General features: G+C 47.7%; 1 protein-coding gene across 5 annotated transcripts in view; it reads right to left on the bottom strand.

Annotated features, from left to right (window-relative positions):
- LOC139537783 (rho GTPase-activating protein 26-like) overlaps window positions 1-22439 on the bottom strand; it is a 139253-nt gene that overhangs the window by 29936 nt on the left and 86878 nt on the right. For all 5 annotated transcript variants that reach the window (XM_071339557.1, XM_071339554.1, XM_071339555.1 and 2 more), the window contains exons 15-17: window positions 20565-20649; window positions 15620-15678; window positions 3912-4017 (exon numbers count right to left, since the gene is read on the bottom strand). In XM_071339557.1, the coding sequence (XP_071195658.1) occupies window positions 3912-4017; window positions 15620-15678; window positions 20565-20649 (250 nt within the window). The remainder of the gene's footprint in view (window positions 1-3911; window positions 4018-15619; window positions 15679-20564; window positions 20650-22439) is intronic.

Below are 22439 nucleotides of genomic sequence, written 5' to 3'. Positions count from 1 at the left end.
GAGTCTTTTAGCAGCCGCTCTTATCCAGAGTGACTTACATGAGCAGTTAGAGTTAAATGCCTTGCTCAAGGGTACATCGCCCGATTTTTCACCTAGTCAGCTCGGGGATTCGAACCAGCAACCGTTCTGTTATTGGCCCAATGCTCTTAACCGCTAGGCTACCTGCCGCACTTTAAAGATGTGTCCTGCTAGTGTGCTATAAGAGCATGGGGTTCCATTTGGGGTGCAGTATAAATCATTGATTCATTGTGACACATCTCACTAATGCCAGTTGGCTCGTATTCATATTGAGGACACACATTCTCCCCAATCAAAGTAAAATCGCAAATGGGAGTTTTGCACTGCTGATATCAGCTAAACTCCATCAAAAAAATTATTTTTCTCTTTGGCCCTGTCCAGTGTTAGTGTTGCATGGTGTTGCTACTTTCTGAGTGACAAACACTGCTGGGTCGTTCCACCAAATGACTGACTTTTGTGTCCCTTTGATATTTTAAATAGAAATTGTGCACCAATATTGAATTTTAAAAGGCTGTTATATTTAATGAAGCGCCCTTTAATATAGGCCACATGGAAAATTCAATAAATCAGATTTTTTTATGAATATGAATAAAGGCTTGCTAAAGTGCCAAAGTGTCCCTCCGTCAACCCTGTGTCACTTCTAGGAAGATTTTAACCCACTTCATTCAGCCTTAGTTATTTTGTTGCTTCGACAGTCATTTTTGAAGATCATTATTTATTTCATGTGGTTAGTGATTCATTTACGTCTGTCCCTCGTTTTAAGGTCAACCCTGTTACGTGAACTGAACTCTTGTTTTAATATGGTGGAACTTTAAACATCTAATAGTCATCTAATTTAAACATCTAACATTAAACATCTAATAGTCAAATCATAGAGTAAATGCAGTTTGTCATTTTCTGGTGTTTTGTGGTGTAAACCTGAGCAGGTGGAGCGTAACACCTGTTACCCATAGACAGACAGGCTAGAATAACACGTCAACCCTGTTACCCATAGACAGACAGGCTAGAATAACACGTCAACCCTGTTACCCATAGACAGACAGGCTAGAATAACACGTCAACCCTGTTACCCATAGACAGACAGGCTAGAATAACACGTCAACCCTGTTACCCATAGACAGACAGGCTAGAATAACACGTCAACCCTGTTACCCATAGACAGACAGGCTAGAATAACACGTCAACCCTGTTACCCATAGACAGACAGGCTAGAATAACACGTCAACCCTGTTACCCATAGACAGACAGGCTAGAATAACACGTCAACCCTGTTACCCATAGACAGACAGGCTAGAATAACACGTCAACCCTGTTACCCATAGACAGACAGGCTAGAATAACACGTCAACCCTGTTACCCATAGACTAGGACACGTCAACCCTGTTACCCATAGACAGACAGGCTAGAATAACACGTCAACCCTGTTACCCACAGACAGACAGGGTGAGAATAACACGTCAACCCTGTTACCCATAGACAGACAGGCTAGAATAACACGTGAACCCTGTTACCCATAGACAGACAGGCTAGAATAACACGTCAACCCTGTTACCCATAGACAGACAGGCTAGAATAACACGTCAACCCTGTTACCCATAGACAGACAGGCTAGAATAACACGTCAACCCTGTTACCCATAGACAGACAGGCTAGAATAACACGTCAACCCTGTTACCCATAGACAGACAGGCTAGAATAACACGTCAACCCTGTTACCCATAGACAGACAGGCTAGAATAACACGTCAACCCTGTTACCCATAGACAGACAGGCTAGAATAACACGTCAACCCTGTTACCCATAGACAGACAGGCTAGAATAACACATCAACCCTGTTACCCATAGACAGACAGGCTAGAATAACACGTCAACCCTGTTACCCATAGACAGACAGGCTAGAATAACACGTCAACCCTGTTACCCATAGACAGACAGGCTAGAATAACACGTCAACCCTGTTACCCATAGACAGACAGGCTAGAATAACACGTCAACCCTGTTACCCATAGACAGACAGGCTAGAATAACACGTCAACCCTGTTACCCACAGACAGACAGGCTAGAATAACACGTCAACCCTGTTACCCATAGACAGACAGGCTAGAATAACACATCAACCCTGTTACCCATAGACAGACAGGCTAGAATAACACGTCAACCCTGTTACCCATAGACAGACAGGCTAGAATAACACGTCAACCCTGTTACCCATAGACAGACAGGCTAGAATAACACATCAACCCTGTTACCCATAGACAGACAGGCTAGAATAACACGTCAACCCTGTTACCCATAGACAGACAGGCTAGAATAACACATCAACCCTGTTACCCATAGACAGACAGGCTAGAATAACACGTCAACCCTGTTACCCATAGACAGACAGGCTAGAATAACACGTCAACCCTGTTACCCATAGACAGACAGGCTAGAATAACACGTCAACCCTGTTACCCATAGACAGACAGGCTTGAAAATGTTTGAACAATTTAAAAAATGTTGTGAAGCTTGCATTCAATTGCCACTCCCTGTTGCACACAACAAGCTTCCATTCCCCCTGTCACAAGGGGATTTATGGGTGATTTAAGAAGAAATCGTCAACTATGTTACTTTATTTGGCACTTAAAGACCCAATGCAGCAGTTTTTATATCAATATCATAGAATTTCTGTGTAACAATTAAGTACCTTACTGTAATAGACTTCCGTTAAAATTGGGCATAAATAGCTTTAAAGCAAAAAACTATTTCTCAAGCAAGAATTTTGCTAGTAGTGTCTGGGTGTTGTCTGAGTGGGGAGGGAAAAACTGGCAGAGAGGTTTGGTACTCTCTTCGTTACTGGTCTATTAACCAATTTACCGTATGGTGATGTCACCATAGAAATCCAAAACTCCCGCCCATGCAAACCTGCTGATCGGAAAATGCTGTGTAGACTATATTTTCAACCAGCTATAAGGAAATAACACTGATCACATTTTATTCTCTCACTTTTACAGTGTTAGTTTCATCAGCTGCTGTACAGTATGATATAAAACACAGCACTGGGCCTTTAACAGGCAGGTACTATATATTTTGATGAGGTTGAACATGTGCACTTTATGACAGAATGTTAATGTTCATTTTTCTATGAATTTTTTACCACGTTACACTTCTCAAAAGGCAGCAAATTGGTGGAACAACCCTGCTGCATCATAGTGCACATGCCAACCAAGTCAAGCCCTTCTTTTAGCTGGGGTCAAACACTGTCATTATCCAACATCTGCCCATTCCTATAAAAACACTGTCATTTCCGATTTCAGGATGTACCATCTCGTATGTGACGGCACATGAAATGTAAAAATAAATGTACATAGACATAGTGTATGTTAGTTAAATCTAAACCATGACGACCGGTTTAGGATTACCCATAATCCTCTCTCAGCATGTTGGACAACAATAAATAGGGTAAGAGTTTTAACTCTGCTGCCTGCCTCTGATAGTAACCTATCGTCACTCTGACATGGTATTGAGAAAGACAGATGGCAAACTGCACCGCCTGCATTGGACAACAATACCCAGAAGAAGAGGATGAGTCTGGCGACCAAACTAATGACGTGTGTTGTTTTTCGGTGGTGGTGTAGAGGAGGAACACAGGGGAAAGTTAGGAGCCATTACTGGTGTCAACACTACAGTCCTGAGTTCATTACCAAGCCAATCCTCTTACAGGCCTGGGTGGGGGATTTGTAACATGGTCTGCATCCAAAATGGACACCCTATTCCCTAAATAGTGCACTACATAAGGAATAGGGTGCATTTGGGAGTCAGTTGTGGTCATGGCCGTCAGCGCGGTACAGGCAGGAGGATTTGTAACACAGTACATGGGAGACCCCAGGGGAGTGGGCCTAAACCAAACCTACTTTGCCAAGTGTTTCGTAAGCAGGTCCAGCATCTGCCGGTTCTTCTCTGGGAGCCAGTGGACGATCCTATGGATCTCTGTGATCCTCGCCTCCTGATTGTCACGTTCTAGAGAGAGAAGAGGGAGAGTGGAGAGAGAGAAGAGGAGAGAAGAGAGAGAGATAAGTTAGAGAAGAGAAGATAAAGAAGAGAGAGGAGAGAGAGAGAAGAGAGAAAATATAGAGAGAAGAGAGAGATGAGAGAGAGAATAGAAAAAAAGAGAGAGAAGAGAGAGAGAGAGAGAGAGAGAGAGAGAGAGAGAGAGAGAGAGAGAGAGAGAGAGAGAGAGAGAGAGAGAGAGAGAGAGAGAGAGAGAGAGAGATGGTAAGGTGAGGTAAGGACGCTGTCTAAATAACAGTGACAACGTCATGCAGAACACTCAGATGTGTTTCTAGACATCCTACTACCCAAAACATCTGTTTCCTCAGAATTCCTAATAAGGATTTCCAGCTATTGCCATTATCACAACAACAATGTTGCATTTATCAGAAGACTGGTGAAACTAATAAAACCTGCCCTTGGTTCAATCTCCTTTCAACCCACATGAAGAAATACTACAGTTGACAATAGAATACTACTGTACTTACTATAGATTTCTGTAGTAAACTGTAGTATACTGTAGAATACTATACTACACAGTGTACAGTAGTATCCCTCGATCATGTGTAGTACTTACTGTATAATGTTGTGGTATACTGTAGAATACAATAGTAAATACTATAGTATTATCCGGAAAATAAACTGTAGTAAATACAGCAGTAATGTCTGCAAAAATACTACAGTCTGCAAAACCACTACATTTAAAAAAAACTCTATTAAATACTACAGTATTTATTTTGCATATACCCTGTCCATTCCATTCCCACCCGTATCCCAATTTATGCCACCCATAAGTGAGAAACCTACATGCCAAGTACACACCATATATTGTGTTCCCTACAGGTTATAGAAAAGAGCAGAAGCTCTGACCTCTCTGTTCAGACCTACCTACCTACAGGTTATGGAAAACCTTTTAAAAACCTGCTCTTTAGTATTTCTCCAGTAGGTTTCCTCAAGGAGAAAGCCTCCAGTTCTATGTCACAGACAATAAAACAAAAACACTATAGATAGGTTGGCTGACAAAGTCAGGAAACCGATGTGCGCGCTTCCATGCAGCAGATTCAGCCTGGTGTTGTGGTTCTGGATGGCCAGACTACTAGCATGGATGGCCAGACTACTAGCATGGATGGCCAGACTACTAGCATGGATGGCCAGACTACTAGCATGGATGGCCAGACTACTAGCATGGATGGCCAGACTACTAGCATGGATGGCCAGACTACTAGCATGGATGGCCAGACTACTAGCATGAACGACAACAAACTGCCATGTGGGGAATCGTAAGGGACTCGTTTCAGCTCGTTTCATCTTATTGACACCATGTCTTGATTTGAGCTGTTTTGACGGATTTCATGTCAATGCTAATATGGCTCAAATTCGCTAGCTAGCTAACCAACAAATGTAACAATGTATTTGAGAGACAACAAGTGGTCATTGTGCAAATGTATTTATGTTTTCAATAAATATTGGAGACAAAATATAGCTTACATGTTGTCAACAATCTAAGCCAACCTCATCTGTTTTGCCTCATGGTTAGGGCATGTTGTTTCTGTTCCTAATGAACCAACTAGTCTATAGTAAATACTACAGTATACTACAGTAAATGCTACAGTATACTACAGTAAATGCTACAATATACTACAGTAAATACTGCAAAAACACTACAGTGAATACTATAGTATTTATACCATAGTATACTATAGTATTTCTTCATGTGGGAACTGCTCACACATACTATATACTATACTATTGTAGCATTTATTATGGATCCCCATTAGCTGCTGCTACTCTTCCTGCGGTCCAGTAAAATTAAGGCAGTTTATACCATTTTAAAAACATTACAATACATTTACAAGGTCTCCCTACTTCCGGGTTGGAGCGAGTAGTCGCATTTCGCTTCGCTCCACAGGTAGTATTACATTTCATTTCATTACAGTACAACGGTTTGATTTGTTTGATCTTAGCAATTTTTTTTCTTAGCTAGCTACATAGCCGTCTTTGTATCAAAGATAATTGTGTAGTTTAGAGTAATTATCGAGGTTAGCTAGCCAGCTATTTTCGTCCTTCTAACGTAGTCAACACTGCTAGCTGCTAGCTAGCCAGCTAGCTAACTTCTACCGAATAGCAGCACTGTAGAAACTATTACATTACAACGGAACGACTTGATTAGTGTAGTGTTAGCTAGCTACATAGTTGTCTTTGCTGTCTTTGTATCTAAGATAATTGTGTAGTTTAGAGTAATTATCGAGTAATTATCGAGGTTAGCTAGCGCCGCCGTTCTCCTACCTAGTCAACACTGCTAGCAACACTGCTAGCTAGCCAGCTAGCCAACTATCATTTTAGTCAATAAGATTTTTTGCTAACTTCTACCGAATAGCAGCACTGTAGGAACTATTACATTACAACGGAACGACTTGATTAGTGTAGTGTTAGCTAGCTACATAGTTGTCTTTGCTGTCTTTGTATCTAAGATAATTGTGTAGTTTAGAGTAATTATCGAGTAATTATCGAGGTTAGCTAGCGCCGCCGTTAGCTAGCGCCGCCGTTCTCCTACCTAGTCAACACTGCTAGCAACACTGCTAGCTAGCCAGCTAGCCAACTATCATTTTAGTCAATAAGATTTTTTGCAACGTAAGCTTAACTTTCTGAACATTCGAGACGTGTAGTCTACTTGTCATTCCAATCTCCTTTGCATTAGCGTAGCCTCTTCTGTAGCCTGTCAACTATGTGTCTGTCTATCCCTCTTCTCTCCTCTCTGCACAGACCATACAAACGCTTCACACCGCGTGGCCGCTGCCACTCTAACCTGGTGGTCCCAGCGCGCACGACCCACGTGGAGTTCCAGGTCTCCGGCAGCCTCTGGAACTGCCGATCTGCGGCCAACAAGGCAGAGTTCATCTCAGCCTATGTTTCCCTCCAGTCCCTCGACTTCTTGGCACTGACGGAAACATGGATTACCACAGATAACACTGCTACTCCTACTGCTCTCTCCTCGTCTGCCCACGTGTTCTCGCACACCCCGAGAGCTTCTGGTCAGCGGGGTGGTGGCACTGGGATCCTCATCTCTCCCAAGTGGACATTCTCTCTTTCTCCCCTGACCCATCTGTCTATCGCCTCCTTTGAATTCCATGCTGTCACAGTTACCAGCCCTTTCAAGCTTAACATCCTTATCATTTATCGCCCTCCAGGTTCCCTTGGAGAGTTCATCAATGAGCTTGACGCCTTGATAAGTTCCTTTCCTGAGGATGGCTCACCTCTCACAGTTCTGGGTGACTTTAACCTCCCCACGTCTACCTTTGACTCATTCCTCTCTGCCTCCTTCTTTCCACTCCTCTCCTCTTTTGACCTCACCCTCTCACCTTCCCCCCTACTCATAAGGCAGGCAATACGCTTGACCTCATCTTTACTAGATGCTGTTCTTCCACTAATCTCATTGCAACTCCCCTCCAAGTCTCCGACCACTACCTTGTATCCTTCTCCCTCTCGCTCTCATCCAACACTTCCCACACTGCACCACTCGGATGGTATCGCGCCGTCCCAACCTTCGCTCTCTCTCCCCCGCTACTCTCTCCTCTTCCATCCTATCATCTCTTCCCTCTGCTCAAACCTTCTCCAACCTATCTCCTGATTCTGCCTCCTCAACCCTCCTCTCCTCCCTTTCTGCATCCTTTGACTCTCTATGTCCCCTATCCTCCAGGCCGGCTCGGTCCTCCCCTCCTATAGTATATAGTATGTGCTCCGTGGCTCGACGACTCATTGCGAGCTCACAGAACCGGGCTCCGGGCAGCCGAGCAGAAATGGAGGAAAACTCGCCTCCCTGCGGACCTGGCATCCTTTCACTCCCTCCTCTCTACATTCTCCTCTTCTGTCTCTGCTGCTAAAGCCACTTTCTACCACTCTAGATTCCAAGCATCTGCCTCTAACCCTAGGAAGCTCTTTGCCACCTTCTCCTCCCTCCTGAATCCTCCTCCCACCCCCCCTCCCTCTCTGCGGATGACTTCGTCAACCATTTTGAAAAGAAGGTCGACGACATCCGATCCTCGTTTGCTAAGTCAAACGACACCGCTGGTTCTGCTCACACTGCCCTACCCTGTGCTTTGACCTCTTTCTCCCCTCTCTCTCCAGATGAAATCTCACGTCTTGTGACGGCCGGCCGCCCAACAACCTGCCCGCTTGACCCTATCCCCTCCTCTCTTCTCCAGACCATTTCCGGAGACCTTCTCCCTTACCTCACCTCGCTCATCAACTCATCCTTGACCGCTGGCTACGTCCCTTCCGTCTTCAAGAGAGCGAGAGTTGCACCCCTTCTGAAAAAACCTACACTCAATCCCTCCGATGTCAACAACTACAGACCAGTATCCCTTCTTTCTTTTCTCTCCAAAACTCTTGAACGTGCCGTCCTTGGCCAGCTCTCCTGCTATCTCTCTCAGAATGACCTTCTTGATCCAAATCAGTCAGGTTTCAAGACTAGTCATTCAACTGAGACTGCTCTTCTCTGTGTCACGGAGGCGCTCCGCACTGCTAAAGCTAACTCTCTCTCCTCTGCTCTCATCCTTCTAGACCTATCGGCTGCCTTTGATACTGTGAACCATCAGATCCTCCTCTCCACCCTCTCCGAGTTGGGCATCTCTGGCGCGGCCCACGCTTGGATTGCGTCCTACCTGACAGGTCGCTCCTACCAGGTGGCGTGGCGAGAATCTGTCTCCGCACCACGTGCTCTCACCACTGGTGTCCCCCAGGGCTCTGTTCTAGGCCCTCTCCTATTCTCGCTATACACCAAGTCACTTGGCTCTGTCATATCCTCACATGGTCTCTCCTATCATTGCTATGCAGACGACACACAATTAATCTTCTCCTTTCCCCCTTCTGATAACCAGGTGGCGAATCGCATCTCTGCATGTCTGGCAGACATATCAGTGTGGATGACGGATCACCACCTCAAGCTGAACCTCGGCAAGACAGAGCTGCTCTTCCTCTCGGGGAAGGACTGCCCGTTCCATGATCTCGCCATCACGGTTGACAACTCCATTGTGTCCTCCTCCCAGAGTGCTAAGAACCTTGGCGTGATCCTGGACAACACCCTGTCGTTCTCAACTAACATCAAGGCGGTGACCCGTTCCTGTAGGTTCATGCTCTACAACATTCGCAGAGTACGACCCTGCCTCACACAGGAAGCGGCGCAGGTCCTAATCCAGGCACTTGTCATCTCCCGTCTGGATTACTGCAACTCGCTGTTGGCTGGGCTCCCTGCCTGTGCCATTAAACCCCTACAACTCATCCAGAACGCCGCAGCCCGTCTGGTGTTCAACCTTCCCAAGTTCTCTCACGTCACCCCGCTCCTCCGCTCTCTCCACTGGCTTCCAGTTGAAGCTCGCATCCGCTACAAGACCATGGTGCTTGCCTACGGAGCTGTGAGGGGAACGGCACCTCCGTACCTTCAGGCTCTGATCAGGCCCTACACCCAAACAAGGGCACTGCGTTCATCCACCTCTGGCCTGCTCGCCTCCCTACCTCTGAGGAAGTACAGTTCCCGCTCAGCCCAGTCAAAACTGTTCGCTGCTCTGGCACCCCAATGGTGGAACAAACTCCCTCACGATGCCAGGTCAGCGGAGTCAATCACCACCTTCCGGAGACACCTGAAACCCCACCTCTTTAAGGAATACCTAGGATAGGATAAAGTAATCCTTCTAACCCCCCCCCCCCCCCCCCCTTAAAAGAGTTAGATGCACTATTGTAAAGTGGTTGTTCCACTGGATATCATAAGGTGAATGCACCAATTTGTAAGTCGCTCTGGATAAGAGCGTCTGCTAAATGACTTAAATGTAAATGTAAATGTACTTAAGCAATAAGGCCCGAGGGGGTGTGGTATATGGCTAATATACCACGGCTAAGGGCTGTTCTTAGGCACAACGCAAAGCGGAGTACCTGGACACAGCCCTTAGCCGTGGTATATTGGCCATATACCACAAACCCCTGAGGTGCCTTATTGCTATTATAAACTGGCTACCAACGTAATTAGAGCAGTAAAAATGCATGTTTTGTCATACCCGTGGTATCCGGTCTGATATACCACGGCTGTCAGCCAATCAGCATACAGGGCTCGAACCACCCAGTTTATAATGCTGTTTTTATAGCTTACCACAAGAGCTTATCATACTATATGTTATGAAAGCATTGATTCCCTGAAGAGGCAAATATACTATGGTTACAACCTGCATGTAGATTCTGAATCCAGCCGGCAGTTATCCCTACTTTCCATCATTATACTCCATTACCTTGAGAGAGGTTTGCCTCAGAGCACCTTTACTACTGCACTCTACAGAAGTCCTACTGTCACGATACCAGTCAACACTGTACAACAGCTGGAGATGAGGCTACCTGTCTCCTCCTGTCTTCAGGCCAGGGGCAGGACTGCCCAATTCCCTTCCAATACAGTTGGTTACCTTTCAAATACGTTGAGTGTCATTTTCCCTCCTGGAGTACCATATGGTGCTATTAGATTGGGTCCATTGTGCCGGCCAGACAACCTCAATCAAGCGTAGATGATTTTCGAAGTACATATATATTTTAAAGAAGACAAATGCTATTTGAACCCAGGTCAACAGGTCTGTGTACTGTGCTGTCTCAGAGCAGGTCTGTGTGTCTACAGGTCTGTGAGTCTACAGGTCTGTGAGTCTACAGGTCTGTGTACTGTGCTTGTTGTGGGGTCCGACCAGGATGCCAAGTCGATGACAAAGATCCTCACATATTTTTGCTTAATCATAATATGATTAGCCTGCTTAATTGCTTACACATAACTTCAAACAGTCTGAAGTATAGGTCAACAGGTGGCAGGACACAGAATTTTTGCCAGTCAGCCAGGTACCAGCCAGTCAGCTTGGTACCAGCCAGCCAGTCAGCCAGGTACCAGCCAGTCAGCTTGGTACCAGCCAGCCAGTCAGCTTGGTACCAGCCAGCCAGTCAGCTTGGTACCAGCCAGCCAGTCAGCCAGGTACCAGCCAGGCAGTCAGCTTGGTACCAGCCAGCCAGTCAGCCAGGTACCAGCCAGCCAGTCAGCTTGGTACCAGCCAGCCAGTCAGCTTGGTACCAGCCAGCCAGTCAGCCAGGTACCAGCCAGTCAGCCAGCCAGGTACCAGCCAGTCAGCCAGCCAGGTACAATTCATTTACAGCTCATTCTTCTTACTCACTCCATCTCTGTGGGTTCGCTCCAAATGGCTCCCTATTCCCGATATAGTGAACTATAATACGGGACTAGAGTGCAAGTGCACTGTAAAGGGAATAGGGAGCCAATTGGACAACAGGCGGTGTGTTTTCAACAGACGAGAGTTTATCACTTCCTGCCGTACAGCGCTAAGATTTTAAAAACACTTGCAAAGACACTCCAAGCGCACTCTCATACTGAGAGAGAGAGAGACAGAGAGACACAGAGAGAGAGAGAGAGAGAGAGAGAGAGGAAAGAGAGAGAGAGAGAGACAGAGAGACGGAGAGAGAGAGAGAGAGAGAGAGAGAGAGAGAGAGAGAGAGAGAGAGAGAGAGAGAGAGAGAGAGAGAGAGAGAGAGAGAGAGAGAGAGAGAGAGAGAGAGAGAGAGAGAGAGAGAGAGAGAGAGAGAGAGAGAGAGAGAGAGAGAGAGAGAGAGAGAGAGAGAGAGAGAGAGAGAGAGAGAGAGAGAGAGAGAGAGAGAGAGACACAGAGACGCAGAGAGAGAGACAGAGAGAGAGACAGAGAGACAGAGAGGCAGAGATATAGAGATATAGAGATAGAGAGATATAGATATAGAGAGATATAGAGATAGGGTGAGAGAGGTAATAAGATGAAAGATAGTTTGTTGTGTCAACAACAAGAGAGCAAGACTCAGAGTCTGGGTTGAGACGCAGGGCGATTCCCTGCCTGTGTGTGTCTGTCTGGTGGGTGGGTGTTTTCCTGTTAGTGCCTCAGACTATGGGTAGGTTCCAGGTGGCACACAGCCCTCCCTCCCCAAACTGGAGCTAAGAGGGGAGGGTGGAGAGGGGGGAGGAGGGACTCAAAAAACAGAGTTCATCTCAGGACAACGGCCTTGCGCTTCCCGGCATGCAGTGGAGCAAACAGACGGCTCAGAGCAGGAGGCTGCTAGACAGCCAGACAGCAGAGATGAACCAGGGAGAGAGGCTACGCAGATCTGGAATATGGAAGGACAAGCAGCGATAGGGGACAGGGGGAAGTTAGGGGACAGTTGGGTGGCAGGATGGGGTATGAAGGGAGCGTCTCTCCCTCTCTCCCTCTTTCCCTGCTCCATGATCCCAGCTGGCCTCACTGTAAAGCCATTTCCTCGTTGGCGTGCCAAGGACACGCCCTTACTTCCTGCTCCTCGCTCACAAGCCAACCCCACTACCGCCTGCCAGAGTTAAACCAGGTCATCAAAACCGGACCGGGTTGTTATACAACTTCAGGGGAGCGGGTATCAGGGAGAGGAAGAGGGAGAAACAAGTAGAACCAGATAAAATGTAATGAAAAGGGCAGAGAGAGAGAGAGAGAGAGAGAGAGAGAGAGAGAGAGAGAGAGTAGGGTGGAGCGAGACAGAGAGAGAGAGAGAGAGAGAGAGAGAGAGAGAGAGAGAGAGAGAGAGAGAGAGAGAGAGAGAGAGAGAGAGAGAGAGAGAGAGAGAGAGAGAGAGAGAGAGAGAGAGAGAGTAGGGCAGAGCAAGAGAGAGACAGACAGAGAGAGAGAGAGAGAGAGAGTAGGGTGGAGCGAGACAGAGAGAGAGAGAGAGAGAGAGAGAGAGAGAGAGAGAGAGAGTAGGGCAGAGCAAGAGAGAGACAGACAGAGAGAGAGAGAGAGTAGGGTGGAGCGAGACAGAGAGAGAGAGAGAGAGAGAGAGAGAGAGAGAGAGAGAGAGAGAGAGAGAGAGAGAGAGAGAGAGAGAGAGAGAGAGAGAGAAAGGTTGAGAGAGACAGAGACAGAGAGACAGAGACAGAGAGACAGAGAGAGAGAGAGAGAGAGAGAGAGAGAGAGAGAGAGAGAGAGAGAGAGAGAGAGAGAGAGAGGGCATTCTACGCCATTAAAAAGCTAATTCAAATTGAAATACCTATTAAAATTGGCTAAAATGAATTGAATGTGGGGTGCGAGGTGTGGGGTCCACTTGCAAAACAAGATTTCATCAAATGGGACAAACACCCCATTGAAACCCTGCATGCAGAGTTCTGTAAGATTCTCCTGCATGTCCAGAGGAAACTACAAACAATGCATGCAGGGCAGAATTAGGCCAATATCCACTAATAATAAAAACTAAAAAAATAGCAATTAAGTTTTGGAAACATCTAACATACTGAGCAAAGAAAATAGCTGAGCAAAGAAAAGAGTCCCCTCATCCAGCTGGTCCTGGGGCTGAGTTCACAAACCTGTTCTACTAACACACTGAAGCCTCAGGACCAGAACATCCAATCAATCAGGATAAACCAAATTACAACACAGTCAAAACAAAACTATATTGCTTATTGGGAAAGACAAGCACAAACACAAAGCAAAATGCAGTGCTATCTGGCCCTAAATCGACAGTACACTGTGGCTAAATATTTGACCATGGTTACTGATCAAAACCTTAGAAAAACCTTGACACAGTACAGGCTCAGTGAGCACAGCCTTGCCATTGAAAAGGGTAGACACAGGAAAACCTGTCTCCCTGTAGAGGAAAGGCTGTGCAACCACTGCACAACAGCAGAACCTGAGACGGAGCTGCATTTCCTGACAAAATGTAAAAAACAAACAAAAAAAAAATTAGAGTGTCATTTCCCCAAATTTGAAACCCTTATTCAAGGTTTCAAAGACCTCTCTGATGAGGATAGGCTACCAGTCCTGTTGGGGGAGGACGCAGAGAGCTGTGGGTTGGCAGCGCACTACATTGCTGCCTGCCATAAGATGAGGGACAGTTGGTCTGACAGACCAATCAACCTGCACATGTCCTCTACTGTATGCTTATTGTTATTGTTGAATGTATGGTTATTTTGACCCTTGGTTATTGTTGTTACTGTTGTCCCGTTGACCATTTGATTCTCATTTTTATGTTGTAAATAAGCTTTGGCAATATGTACATTGTTACGTCATGCCAATAAAGCAAATTGAATTGAATTGAATTGAGAGAGAGAGAGACAGTAAATCTGACAGTAAATCTCAGTAAGACCAAAATAATGGTGTTCCAAAAAAGGTCCAGTCGCCAGGACCACAAATTCCATCTAGACACCGTTGCCCTAGAGCACACAAAAAACTATACATACCTCGGCCTAAACATCAGCACCACAGGTAGCTTCCACAGAGCTGTGAACGATCTGAGAGACAAGGCAAGAAGGGCATTCTATGCCATCAAAAGGAACATAAATTTCAACATACCAATTAGGATCTGGCTAAAAATACTTGAATCAGTCATAGAGCCCATTGCCCTTTATGGTTGTGAGGTCTGGGGTCCGCTCACCAACCAAGATTTCACAAAATGGGACAAACACCAAATTGAGACTCTGCATACAGAATTCTGCAAAAATATCCTCCGTGTACAACGTAGAACACCAAATAATGCATGCAGAGCAGAATTAGGCCGATACCCACTAATTATCAAAATCCAGAAAAGAGCCGTTAAATTCTACAACCACCTAAAAGGAAGCGATTCCCAAACCTTCCATAACAAAGCCATCACCTACAGAGAGATGAACCTGGAGAAGAGTCCCCTAAGCAAGCTGGTCCTAGGGCTCTGTTCACAAACACAAACACACCCCACAGAGCCCCAGGACAACAGCACAATTAGACCCAACCAAATCATGAGAAAACAAAAAGATAATTACTTGACACATTGGAAAGAATTAACAAAAAAACTGAGCAAACTAGAATGTTATTTGGCCCTAAACAGAGAGTACACAGTGGCAGAATACCTGACCACTGTGACTGACCCAAACTTAAGGAAAGCTTTGACTATGTACAGACTCAGTGAGCATAGCCTTGCTATTGAGAAAGGCCGCCGTAGGCAGACATGGCTCTCAAGAGAAGACAGGCTATGTGCTCATTGCCCACAAAATGAGGTGGAAACTGAGCTGCACTTCCTAACCTCCTGCCCAATGTATGACCATATTAGAGAGACATATTTCCCTCAGATTACACAGATCCACAAAGAATTTGAAAACAAATCCAATTTTGATAAACTCCCATATCTACTGGGTGAAATTCCACAGTGTGCCATCACAGCAGCAAGATTTGTGACCTGTTGCCACAAGAAAAGGGCAACCAGTGAAGAACAAACACCATTGTAAATACAACCCATATTTATGCTTATTTATTTTAACTTGTGTGCTTTAACCATTTGTACATTGTTACAACACTGTATATATATAATATGACATTTGTAATGTCTTTCTTGTTTTGAAACTTCTGTATGTGTAATGTTTACTGTTAATTTGTATTGTTTATTTCACTTTTGTGTATTATCTACCTCACTTGCTTTGGCAATGTTAACACATGTTTCCCATGCCAATAAAGCCCCTTGAATTGAATTGAATTGAATTGAGAGACACACAGAGAGACAGAGAGGGAAGAGGAGGGGAAAAATGACTTACTGGCTGCCTTGATGAAGCTCCTTTGATACTGATAAGTCATGAGAGGTGCAGGCAGCATTCTGTGAGAGGAGAGAAGACACAGAGTCAATGAGGGGCACAGTGGCAGGCAGAGAGAGAGACAAAGAGTTGTGGCCCTCCACCCATCAGGCTGATTTTACTCTCCTTCAGGGAGGCAAAAGCTTGGGCTGTTTTTACGTGGATCTCCCTGTTAATAGCCGTCTCCCCCATCACCCTCTCTACTTTCCTCTCCCCCGTCACCCTCTCTACTTTCCTCTCCCCCGTCACCCTCTCTACTTTCCTCTCCCCCGTCACCCTCTCTACTTTCCTCTCCCCATCACCCTCTCTACTTTCCTCTCCCCCATCACCCTCTCTACTTTCCTCTCCCCATCACCCTCTCTACTTTCCTCTCCCCCATCACCCTCTCTACTTTCCTCTCCCCCGTCACCCTCTCTACTTTCCTCTCCCCCGTCACCCTCTCTACTTTCCTCTCCCCCGTCACCCTCTCTACTTCCCTCTCCCCCGTCACCCTCTCTACTTTCCTCTCCCCCGTCACCCTCTCTACTTTCCTCTCACCCGTCACCCTCTCTACTTTCCTCTCCCCCGTCACCCTCTCTACTTTCCTCTCCCCATCACCCTCTCTACTTTCCTCTCCCCCATCACCCTCTCTACTTTCCTCTCCCCCATCACCCTCTCTACTTTCCTCTCCCCCGTCACCCTCTCTACTTTCCTCTCCCCCGTCACCCTCTCTACTTTCCTCTCCCCCGTCACCCTCTCTACTTTCCTCTCCCCCGTCACCCTCTCTACTTTCCTCTCCCCCGTCACCCTCTCTACTTTCCTCTCCCCCGTCACCCTCTCTACTTTCCTCTCCCCCGTCACCCTCTCTACTTTCCTCTCCCCCGTCACCCTCTCTACTTTCCTCTCCCCCGTCACCCTCTCTACTTTCCTCTCCCCCGTCACCCTCTCTACTTTCCTCTCCCCCGTCACCCTCTCTACTTTCCTCTCCCCCGTCACCCTCTCTACTTTCCTCTCCCCCGTCACCCTCTCTACTTTCCTCTCCCCCGTCACCCTCTCTACTTTCCTCTCCCCCGTCACCCTCTCTACTTTCCTCTCCCCCATCACCCTCTCTACTTTCCTCTCCCCCGTCACCCTCTCTACATTCCTCTCCCCCGTCACCCTCTCTACTTTCCTCTCCCCTGTCACCCTCTCTACTTTCCTCTCCCCCGTCACCCTCTCTACTTTCCTCTCCCCCGTCACCCTCTCTACTTTCCTCTCCCCCGTCACCCTCTCTACTTTCCTCTCCCCCGTCACCCTCTCTACTTTCCTCTCCCCCGTCACCCTCTCTACTTTCCTCTCCCCCGTCACCCTCTCTACTTTCCTCTCCCCCGTCACCCTCTCTACTTTCCTCTCCCCCGTCACCCTCTCTACTTTCCTCTCCCCCGTCACCCTCTCTACTTTCCTCTCCCCCGTCACCCTCTCTACTTTCCTCTCCCCCGTCACCCTCTCTACTTTCCTCTCCCCCATCACCCTCTCTACTTTCCTCTCCCCCGTCACCCTCTCTACTTTCCTCTCCCCCGTCACCCTCTCTACTTTCCTCTCCCCTGTCACCCTCTCTACTTTCCTCTCCCCATCACCCTCTCTACTTTCCTCTCCCCCGTCACCCTCTCTACTTTCCTCTCCCCATCACCCTCTCTACTTTCCTCTCCCCCGTCACCCTCTCTACTTTCCTCTCCCCCATGGCTCTTTATCCTCTCCATTTCCCCTCTCCCCTTTCCATTCCTCTCTCCTCTCCCTGGCTCTAAGACCCAGCCTGGGTGAGCCCTATGGCTCTGTAGCGAGCCCTGAGGTGTTTAGGCCGGAGGTACAGTGGGGGGCAGATGAATGACTCCCATAGATATCAATGGGCCCTGGGTGGGCTGGATCTACAGGCCGCAGGTCATTCAGGTGAGTGAGCACAGCTAGTCACTGCTCTGCCTCTAGATGCGTCACTGCTCTGCCTCTAGATATGTCACTGCTCTGCCTCTAGATACGTCACTGCTCTGCCTCTAGATACGTCACTGCTCTGCCTCTAGATACGTCACTGCTCTGCCTCTAGATACGTCACTGCTCTGCCTCTAGATACGTCACTGCGCTGCCTCTAGATACGTCACTGCTCTGCCTCTAGATACGTCACTGCTCTGCCTCTAGATACGTCACTGCTCTGCCTCTAGATACGTCTCTGCTCTGCCTCTAGATACGTCTCTGCTCTGCCTCTAGATACGTCACTGCTCTGCCTCTAGATACGTCACTGCTCTGCCTCTAGATACGTCACTGCTCTGCCTCTAGACACGTCACTGCTCTGCCTCTAGACACGTCACTGCTCTGCCTCTAGACACGTCACTGCTCTGCCTCTAGACACGTCACTGCTCTGCCTCTAGACACGTCACTGCTCTGCCTCTAGACACGTCACTGCTCTGCCTCTAGACACGTCACTGCTCTGCCTCTAGACACGTCACTGCTCTGCCTCTAGACACGTCACTGCTCTGCCTCTAGACACGTCACTGCTCTGCCTCTAGATACGTCACTGCTCTGCCTCTAGATAAATCACTGCTCTGCCTCTAGATAAATCACTGCTCTGCCTCTAGATACGTCCCTCCTCTGCCTCTAGATACGTCACTGCTCTGCCTCTAGATAAGTCACTGCTCTGCCTCTAGATAAGTCACTGCTCTGCCTCTAGATAAGTCACTGCTCTGCCTCTAGAGACGTCACTGCTCTGCCTCTAGAGACGTCACTGCTCTGCCTCTAGAGACGTCACTCCTCTGCCTCTAGAGACGTCACTCCTCTGCCTCTAGAGACGGCACTCCTCTGCCTCTAGATACGTCACTGCTCTGCCTCTAAAGAGGTCACTGCTCTGCCTCTATAGACGTCAATGCTCTGCCTCTAGGTACATCACAGCTCTGCCTCTAGAGAAGTCACTGCTCTGCCTCTAGATACATCATAGCTCTGCCTCTAGAGAAGTCACTGCTCTGCCTCTAGATACGTCACTGCTCTGCCTCTAGATACGTCATGGCTCTGCCTCTAGATACGTCACTGCTCTGCCTCTAGATACGTCACTGCTCTGCCTCTAGATACGTCACTGCTCTGCCTCTAGATACGTCACTGCTCTGCCTCTAGATACGTCACTGCTCTGCCTCTAGATACGTCACTGCTCTGCCTCTAGAGACGTCACTCCTCTGCCTCTAGAGACGTCACTCCTCTGCCTCTAGAGACGTCACTCCTCTGCCTCTAGATAAGTCACTGCTCTGCCTCTAAAGAGGTCACTGCTCTGCCTCTATAGACGTCAATGCTCTGCCTCTATAGACGTCAATGCTCTGCCTCTAGTTACGTCTCTGCTCTGCCTCTAGTTACGTCTCTGCTCTGCCTCTAGATACGTCGCTGCTCTGCCTCTAGATACGTCGCTGCTCTGCCTCTAGACACGTCGCTGCTCTGCCTCTAGACACGTCGCTGCTCTGCCTCTAGACACGTCGCTGCTCTGCCTCTAGGTACATCACAGCTCTGCCTCTAGAGAAGTCACTGCTCTGCCTCTAGATACATCACAGCTCTGCCTCTAGATACATCACAGCTCTGCCTCTAGAGAAGTCACTGCTCTGCCTCTAGAGAAGTCACTGCTCTGCCTCTAGAGAAGTCACTGCTCTGCCTCTAGATACGTCACTGCTCTGCCTCTAGAGAAGTCACTGCTCTGCCTCTAGAGAAGTCACTGCTCTGCCTCTAGAGAAGTCACTGCTCTGCCTCTAGAGAAGTCACTGCTCTGCCTCTAGAGAAGTCACTGCTCTGCCTCTAGAGAAGACACTGCTCTGCCTCTAGAGAAGTCACTGCTCTGCCTCTAGAGAAGTCACTGCTCTGCCTCTAGAGAAGTCACTGCTCTGCCTCTAGAGAAGTCACAGCTCTGCCTCTAGAGAAGTCACAGCTCTGCCTCTAGATACATCTCTGCTCTGCCTCTAGATACGTCACTGCTCTGCCTCTAGAGAAGTCACTGCTCTGCCTCTAGAGAAGTCACTGCTCTGCCTCTAGAGAAGTCACAGCTCTGCCTCTAGAGAAGTCACAGCTCTGCCTCTAGATACATCTCTGCTCTGCCTCTAGATACGTCACTGCTCTGCCTCTAGAGAAGTCACAGCTCTGCCTCTAGATACGTCACTGCTCTGCCTCTAGATACGTCACTGCTCTGCCTCTAGATACGTCACTGCTCTGCCTCTAGATACGTCACTGCTCTGCCTCTAGATACGTCACTGCTCTGCCTCTAGAGAAGTCACTGCTCTGCCTCTAGAGAAGTCACTGCTCTGCCTCTAGAGAAGTCACTGCTCTGCCTCTAGAGAAGTCACTGCTCTGCCTCTAGAGAAGTCACTGCTCTGCCTCTAGAGAAGTCAGTGCTCTGCCTCTAGAGAAGTCAGTGCTCTGCCTCTAGAGAAGTCACTGCTCTGCCTCTAGATACGTCACTGCTCTGCCTCTAGATACTTCACAGCTCTGCCTCTAGATACGTCAGAGCTCTGCCTCTAGATACGTCACTGCTCTGCCTCTAGATACGTCACAGCTCTGCCTCTAGATACGTCACAGCTCTGCCTCTAGATACGTCACAGCTCTGCCTCTAGATACGTCACAGCTCTGCCTCTAGATACGTCACTGCTCTGCCTCTAGTTGCTCCACTCAGCAGGCCGTGACCATACTGCACAACCACATGCTCTCAGCTCTCTCTCTCTGCAGCATTATTATACTGACCACACTGCAGTACCAACAGAGGGCTGTATCTTTACTATGTTCAGTCATCTCCAAGACTGGACCTGGGAATGGATTCACAGTACCGTACCTGAGGTAGAACTTCACAGTACCGTACCTGAGGTAGAACTTCACAGTACCGTACCTGAGGTAGAACTTCACAGTACCGTACCTGAGGTAGAACTTCACAGTACCGTACCTGAGGTAGAACTTGATTGCACTGGTGATGGTCTTGATCTCCCATTCTGTACTGTCCAGCTCCACGTCAGCACAGGTTTTAGGATCTGTCATACGGAGAGGATAGATGTCATCATTACTCAGTCTCAGAGCTACAGTGTCTCCTCCATGTCTCTGTCTGTCAGTCTCAGAGCTACAGTGTCTCCTCCATGTCTCTGTCTGTCAGTCTCAGAGCTACAGTATCTCCTTCATGTCTCTGTCTGTCAGTCTCAGAGCTACAGTATCTCCTCCATGTCTCTGTCTGTCAGTCTCAGAGCTACAGTATCTCCTCCATGTCTCTGTCTGTCAGTCTCAGAGCTACAGTATCTCCTCCATGTCTCTGTCTGTCAGTCTCAGAGCTACAGTATCTCCTCCATGTCTCTGTCTGTCAGTCTCAGAGCTACAGTATCTCCTCCATTTCTCTGTCTGTCAGTCTCAGAGCTACAGTGTCTCCTCCATGTCTCTGTCTGTCAGTCTCAGAGCTACAGTGTCTCCTCCATGTCTCTGTCTGTCAGTCTCAGAGCTACAGTATCTCCTCCATGTCTCTGTCTGTCAGTCTCAGAGCTACAGTATCTCCTCCATGTCTCTGTCTGTCAGTCTCAGAGCTACAGTATCTCCTCCATGTCTCTGTCTGTCAGTCTCAGAGCTACAGTGTCTCCTCCATGTCTCTGTCTGTCAGTCTCAGAGCTACAGTATCTCCTCCATGTCTCTGTCTGTCAGTCTCAGAGCTACAGTATCTCCTCCATGTCTCTGTCTGTCAGTCTCAGAGCTACAGTATCTCCTCCATGTCTCTGTCTCTCAGTCTCAGAGCTACAGTATCTCCATGTCTCTGTCTGTCAGTCTCAGAGCTACAGTATCTCCTCCATGTCTCTGTCTGTCAGTCTCAGAGCTACAGTATCTCCTCCATGTCTCTGTCTGTCAGTCTCAGAGCTACAGTGTCTCCTCCATGTCTCTGTCTGTCAGTCTCAGAGCTACAGTATCTCCTCCTCCATGTCTCTGTCTGTCAGTCTCAGAGCTACAGTATCTCCTCCTCCATGTCTCTGTCTGTCAGTCTCAGAGCTACAGTATCTCCTCCTCCATGTCTCTGTCTGTCAGTCTCAGAGCTACAGTATCTCCTCCATGTCTCTGTCTGTCAGTCTCTGAGCTACAGTATCTCCTCCATGTCTCTGTCTGTCAGTCTCAGAGCTACAGTGTCTCCTCCATGTCTCTGTCTGTCAGTCTCAGAGCTACAGTATCTCCTTCATGTCTCTGTCTGTCAGTCTCAGAGCTACAGTATCTCCTCCATGTCTCTGTCTGTCAGTCTCAGAGCTACAGTGTCTCCTCCATGTCTCTGTCTGTCAGTCTCAGAGCTACAGTATCTCCTCCATGTCTCTGTCTGTCAGTCTCAGAGCTACAGTATCTCCTCCATGTCTCTGTCTGTCAGTCTCAGAGCTACAGTGTCTCCTCCATGTCTCTGTCTGTCAGTCTCAGAGCTACAGTATCTCCTCCATGTCTCTGTCTGTCAGTCTCAGAGCTACAGTATCTCCTCCATGTCTCTGTCTGTCAGTCTCAGAGCTACAGTATCTCCTCCTCCATGTCTCTGTCTGTCAGTCTCAGAGCTACAGTATCTCCTCCATGTCTCTGTCTGTCAGTCTCAGAGCTACAGTATCTCCTCCATGTCTCTGTCTGTCAGTCTCAGAGCTACAGTGTCTCCTCCATGTCTCTGTCTGTCAGTCTCAGAGCTACAGTATCTCCTCCATGTCTCTGTCTGTCAGTCTCAGAGCTACAGTATCTCCTCCATGTCTCTGTCTGTCAGTCTCAGAGCTACAGTATCTCCTCCATGTCTCTGTCTGTCAGTCTCAGAGCTAGTATATCTACA

The sequence above is a fragment of the Salvelinus alpinus genome, chromosome 13 (assembly GCF_045679555.1).
Source record: "Salvelinus alpinus chromosome 13, SLU_Salpinus.1, whole genome shotgun sequence".
In the NCBI taxonomy this organism is placed as follows: domain Eukaryota; kingdom Metazoa; phylum Chordata; class Actinopteri; order Salmoniformes; family Salmonidae; genus Salvelinus; species Salvelinus alpinus.
This window is presented reverse-complemented; position numbering and strand designations above follow the sequence as displayed.